The following is a 6,373-nucleotide window of genomic DNA, read 5'->3' as shown; positions in this document are numbered from 1 at the left end:
ACAACCAATAGCTTTGCATCCCCAATAATCAATTTCATAGTAAAGTAGGTCAGCATTTACAAAAGAATAGCTTCAACAACCGATCTAAGCCTGCTAAGTAATGGTTCATTTAGTTATTTAGGGTACTACCTTCCTGTGAATCCCAACTTGTTTGAGCACAGTGTCACAGAAGTTAGAGGACCCACAGCAGGGACCATGGCAACCTCGCTCAAGCCACAACAAGAGGGGTTTTGTCCTCGAGGGCCGCTCTAGTGAACCCTACTGAGCCTGCTCTCCTTTTTATATCTCTTTCTCACTCTTTCTCTGTCTGTCTCTTTTACACACACATACACAAACAGGCACACACACATATACACAGAAACCAGTTTTTCTTTTTTTCCTTAATTTTCCCAGGGTGCATGGTGTGCCTGCATGGTGGAGTGTTTACGGGATGTTATCTCCGTCAGTGCCGGCCCCCCATCCCTCTGAGTGGGTTTTCTGAGGAATGCTGAAACGGGATGGAGGAGTTCCAAAGGGGGAGTGACGAGAGAGAGACAGGCTGACACTGGGAGAGAAAGGGAGAGAGAAGGAGGGAGGGAGGGAGAGAGGTAGGGAGTCTATATATATGCATCCCAAGGAGGCTGGTGCTCACAGGCACAGCTGGACTACTGGATAGCTGGACTGTAGCCCACTGGATATTTTGCTAGAAAGGTGAGTTTTTACTTTTGAATTGCTCTAATTCTTTGTTCAGCATCTCCATCATCAACTTTTACCACTTTACCATCATTTAAAATGTCCAATTAAAGGTTAAAAAAAGAGTGGGAAAAAAATAATAGACTAGGAAAGCAAGACAAAAGCAAGAGAGAAAGGAGGAAATAAAAAGAAGAATTAAAAACCCTCAATATGTATAGTGTAGCTTGTCTCACCATTGTCAAAACCGAATCTCTGAAGAAATGCATTTTTACTTTTTTTCTTTAAAAAAGTCTTGTATTTCCTTACAAGTTAAAAGTCTTCAACCAAAACTGTTAAAATCTAAAGGGATGTTCAAGAGGTAGAGATGAATCCTTTGAAGGATGTGGTCTTGTTAAGGCTCTGCGGATGTGGTTTTCTATTTAAGCTCCGTAGCTCTATACTGTAGCACAGCATATCACATTGAAAAGTGAGACCAGTGTTTGATCAAGTGCTGTGCAGGACTCGCCTTTTTCCTTTCAAAAAAATATATTCAACTTTCTTTGCTAAAAGACGACAAACTTTACACATTTTCTGAAGATATTTTCAAACACAAACCAAGATAATTACTCAGTAAGTATTTATTTCATTATTATTTGTTTTTTATTGAAATTAGAAGGAAATGTAATTATTTTATACGATTACACATTTTAAATTAAACAGTGCACTTTTGTTTTCTATCACACAGAAATGTAAAATATTATAAAAGCACTGATGGTATGTGGCTGAATAAATTAAACGTAACGAGTGCAGTGATAGGAAAGGCTGCAAAAGGACACCACTGATCTCATCACTGCAGCAATTATTGTTGAGCCTTTTTTCTGTGGTTACACATGTAAACCTATATTTGTATATTTTCCTCATACAATAACCTCTTACAGATTTGTATGTGATTTTAATTACGGGGCTGTGATAATTAAGGAAGTGTGATTGCTTTATTGAACAAGTGCATTAAAGGGGACTTCTTGCTCTCTCAGACCTGGGTGTGCCTTTTTCTAAACTGGATATTGGCTTCAGGGAACGAGAGATTAGTTAGATCATCTCTCTTGTGTATTTTACATCGAAAATCATACTGTCGTTACCAAAGTAAAACACCCTCTTTTACCATGATGTGAACATCTGTGTTTGCTTTGGGACTTGGCTATTGTTAGAGCAGCACAAAACTAACATCCCAAAGGGCCAGTTCTGCAGTGTTGCACAATATTCGCATCATAATTTATGAGTAAACACACCATGTTTGATATTTGTTCTGAATTGCCATCCATGTGTGTCTCATTTGTGTACTTTCATTAGCTTTTTTCTGGTAGCCTATGTGTCAATGGCACCAAGGCTTAAAAACGTGTCCCTGTCATTAGCTGAGGCTCTGAGGGTGCGGCATGAAACCGGATGCCTACATGTGCAGACATGACCTGCCGTTTGCTTTATGATAGGGTTTTGTTTCTCAGGAAAAAGGCCTGTGAGAAAAAAACGACTTATTGTCAGCTGTTTATGGTTTCATTGCCAACTCTGACTGAAAAAAAGAAAAAGGAGTTTTTACTGAAATGTCTTCACACTGAAATGAACTTTACAAGGGTTTCATGTTTCTTCTTCTTTCAGACGCAAGCAAAGCCTCTGGAAGTGGGAACCATTTTAAATTAGTAAGTGTGAAATACATAAAACAAAGATGAACAATGTGGCAGATTGGCTCGTCCAGAACAGGGACAAGATCGAGAAAGGTGTGGAGATCATGGGGCAAGCCTCTGAGGTGCTCGCTGCCACTGTTGGCCAGCTTCACCCCATCTTAGAGGCTGTGTTCGTGGCCTCAGCCGAGATACTCAGCAACCCGGACAGCAAGGAAGCTCGCTACCTGACTCAGCAGTTTGAAATGGTCAACCAGCAACTTGAGGGAATCCAGGATGAGATCGATCAAATTGCCCTGGAGCTGCAGAAGACGTCACTGAACAAGCAGAACTTCGATCGTGAGGCGCAGATGCTCAGCCAGTATGAAAAGTTCCAAGACTTTGTCAACGCCAAGCCAAAGTTCAAGGAGAAGAAGATGGAGAAGTTCATCAGCCATTACGAGAACACCGATTCCGACTTGAACCTGGACGCCCTCTACAATGCCGTCATTGGGGAGAGCACAGCAGGAGACCCGATGCTGGAGACAGTAGTTGCCATAGAGCAGAGAAGCAGAAGGGCAGTTGAGGATTTCTGCGCCCGGCTGAAGAAGCTTTTTGTGGTCGGCATTATCTCCATCATGGGCCATTCTGCCCTCAAGGAAGGGGTGGTGGGGGAGGATATGGTGAAGAAGTGGCAGGGACGGATGGAGGATGTCGAGAAACGAATGAAAGCGGCTGTCGATGAGTGTACAGAGAACTTTGCAGATCAAGCCAAAATGGACATTGAGCACAAGCTTCTGGAGAATCCCGGCACCGTCAACCAGGACTTCACCAAATCCCTTCTGGATTTGCTTGTTAAGAAATACGACTGGGTGAAATGGTCCGTCAGGGCTTTCAGCAACAGGGAGCGCATTTTCTTTTTCAACTGGCTGGCAGGAAAGAAATGCCATGGAAGTGGGGGAGCCAACTGGTTTGACTTTTTGACCAAGACCAAGATTAAAGTGGTGGTCTCTTTCTGCGTTGACCCCAAGCCCATTAACAAGGGTCAGATCCTGGAGCAGATTGAGAGTCAGAAGATGAAGGGGAACATGATGGCAGTGGCTCTGGCGTTGAACAAGAGCTTTCCCAACTACCTGGTCCATGCTGTCAGCCATTACAAAGAGGTGGTGCAGTCCAACAACTTCCATGAGGACTGTTACTACTATGGGAAACACAAAAGGGCCTACCTGTGTATCCACTCTGAGTAGGCTCACAGAGAAACATAAAGTGTAGCCGCCCGCAAACAGGAAGAAATTAGCTACACATAAATTCATGAATGTCTTTACCAGAGCCCTGGAAATCTCTCCATTAAATATAGAAATGGATTCATAAATATTGTCTGTGTTGATGCCTATTCTGCCCAGTGATGTGTGATTCATTGTCTTACTCGTATCTATTATTTTACAGAAATCTTTAATCTGTTGATTCAGCAGCTTCAGGGCCGTATATCTCCATGCCAGCTTTGACTTAATGTCATAAAATGTGATACTGTCTTTAATTTGATGCTAGGATTGGGCGATATGAGAAATTAGTCAAATAGCTTCAAGAAACTTTGCCATGAGTTTACTGGATTGATTCATACCATTGAGGGCAATATTGTAAACGGATTAGCAGGACTACTTTATGGCGTGATTTGATTTGTATTTGATTTGTATTTTGCATTAATGTGATGCCTTGTCCATTTGGGTTATGATTTTATGATTTGCCTTTGAAAGCTGTAGAATAAGTGAATGGACTGTGAGTTGGTGCGGTTTTCTCAACTTCGGATTCTGATGTCAAAAATGTTCTTTGAAACTCAACATTTAAAGGAATACTTTTACATCCTGGGAAAAACACTCACTTACTTCCTGTCAAGAGTAAAATAACAAGATTGATACCACTGTCTGTAAGATAACATACTATAGCCAGGACGCAATAAACTCAAATGAGAAAAAAGACTTGAAACAGGAAGTCTAGGAATGTTAATTTACAGAATATCTACAGGAGTATTTCTTGGTGGGTGACATCCCGGATCTTGACACAAAACCTCCTGTAAAACACCAGAGTACACTTTGTTTTCTTATACAATTAAATGAACAAGATATTACTCTAAGCTTAGATAAACGCCTCCTGGCTGGAGCTTCATATATAGCAAACAGACATGTTAGTGAGACGAATCAGAAGAAGTTATTTAAACTTAATTTGAGATTTTGTTGTTATGTTTTTGTTTCTCAATTGATTTTCCAGAATGTGCACCACCTAGGCATAGACTTTTTATCACAAATAAATGAATGACATGTACTACAGTAATTGATTATATTGATATTATCGCCTACTCCTAGATATAAATGTGTATAAAATGAAATCAATTCAAAGTTTCTTGCTGCTTTTAATGCAATTCATGCCTGCAGGGCAGACGTCCAAAATCCGTATTCTACAATCATTTAATCAAGACACTTGTGTATATTTTAATTTGTAATAAACAAAAATATATGAATGGTTTTGTCATCATTGATCATTATTACTCAGCTATTTTAAAGTACTTAAAAACTATTATAAATATTGAAAAGTCATGACTGATGAAGTGCATTGTTCTGCTGACAGTATTTCTACTCAGAACGAATCTCCTTCAACAGTAATGCTTTATTACCATGCCATTGTGTACCAAATGGGTGGAGGTAGATTTGTAATAATATCACCACATCAACAACCTATTATGCTCACAACCTTTTTTTTTTGTTTTACCTCCACCACCCAAGTTTTTTTTTCTTCTGGGTGTGCCTCTGCTCTGTAACTTGAGAGCCACATGACCAATAGGAAGACAAACAAACTCTGGAAGTTAGGGTATTTCTTCCGCTAACTTTTTGAGGTGAGTCCATTTCTGTTCCGAATGCTTTATAGTTGACAGGCTTACATAGGTTAACTGTGGTGGTAGTGGTAAAACACTTTAATATGAAATGATCGATTCAGCTTCATCGACTCCATTTCAGACTCGTTACATAATCGAGCTTTCCCCCCCCCTCTTTAAACACACTGGCGTGCCGTTAAAACACGTCCAATACGGGTATTTTGTCAACGTAGCTTTGATTTAATAAAGTGAAGTGGGTCATTAGATGAATCTGCACTTTTAAATGCAGTTAAAACAAAAAAGAAGTTTCGATTTTCTGGGCGTTGGTTGCCAGATCTGGTGCCACCGCTTCACTTTTTCCAGGAAGTGCCAAACTTACAAGGCGTTGTGTTGCGCTGTAACAAAAAAACAACTCATCTGTGGTGTTAACCTGCGATGTTTGTTTGGCACTCTGTCCCTCGGCTGTAAAATGATACAATTAGAGGCCTCGTACACGGACTGATCGATACTTTTCCATTAAGAGGGAGCATTAACAGAGCGCTTAGCTCGTCTCTCAATGGCCAGACGGAGCGGTCAGCTGAGGGTTTGGTCATCTGTGTTCAGAGGAAGCTCTGCCACATAACATAAATGAAACATGAATCAGCTCAGCTCTTAAGAGACATTATGTGTGTCTGTTTGAAGTAGATACACTCAGATCAATACACTTCGGTATGCTATGTTTTGTTTTGAATAATTATAACAATTGCTGATATAGCCTTATAATAAAAAATATCAAGAAACAATTCAGTGGACGTTGCCTATTCTACTAACCTTTGTAAGAATACAGCAAACGCCACACTGTGATAGTAAAAGTCCAGCATTAAGAGTGTTACTTAGCCACATAAATCAGTACTTTAAGCTACAGTTAATGTCTGTAAATTTACTTAGGGTATATCCAAAGTAAAAAGTGTTAACATGACCAGATCACAGAGTATTTTACAATAGTTGGTCAATTTTGAACTATTTAAACTGCTTTTACATTAGTAGTCCAGTGGTTTCCAAACTAAAAGGTTACAAAATTAGTCTGAGGTGTCTGGGGATTATTAAAGGGGTAGGGAAGACAAAAAACCAAAGCTATTCCAAACACATCTGCTTTCTTCTTTTGTTAACTTTTCTGTAATCTTTTCTTTTTTTGTAAAATACATTAATCCATTGGGCCTTT

The 6,373-nt window shown here is 39.9% G+C and overlaps 1 protein-coding gene across 2 annotated transcripts; it reads left to right on the top strand.

Annotated features, from left to right (window-relative positions):
- The first annotated feature begins 552 nt into the window (after window positions 1–552).
- Window positions 553–4,821, top strand: rpz5 (rapunzel 5). 2 transcript variants are annotated; one of them, XM_079693915.1, is made up of 2 exons: window positions 553–690; window positions 2,305–4,821. In XM_079693915.1, exon 2 carries the CDS (start codon window positions 2,372–2,374, stop codon window positions 3,551–3,553), a length of 1,182 nt encoding a protein of 393 aa, XP_079550041.1. In that variant the 5' UTR covers window positions 553–690; window positions 2,305–2,371; the 3' UTR covers window positions 3,554–4,821. The 2 variants fall into 2 exon arrangements, with proteins under 2 accessions (XP_079550041.1, XP_079550042.1); XM_079693916.1 differs by lacking the exon at window positions 553–690 and adding an exon at window positions 773–1,281.
- Window positions 4,822–6,373: the final 1,552 nt, after the last annotated feature.

Source organism: Notothenia rossii (genome assembly GCF_949606895.1).
Source record: "Notothenia rossii genome assembly, chromosome: 7".
In the NCBI taxonomy this organism is placed as follows: domain Eukaryota; kingdom Metazoa; phylum Chordata; class Actinopteri; order Perciformes; family Nototheniidae; genus Notothenia; species Notothenia rossii.
This window is presented reverse-complemented; position numbering and strand designations above follow the sequence as displayed.

Bases quoted from the DNA above. Each gene is read 5' to 3' on its own strand.
- rpz5 (XM_079693915.1), top strand. From the start codon at position 2,372: ATGAACAATGTGGCAGATTGGCTCGTCCAGAACAGGGACAAGATCGAG.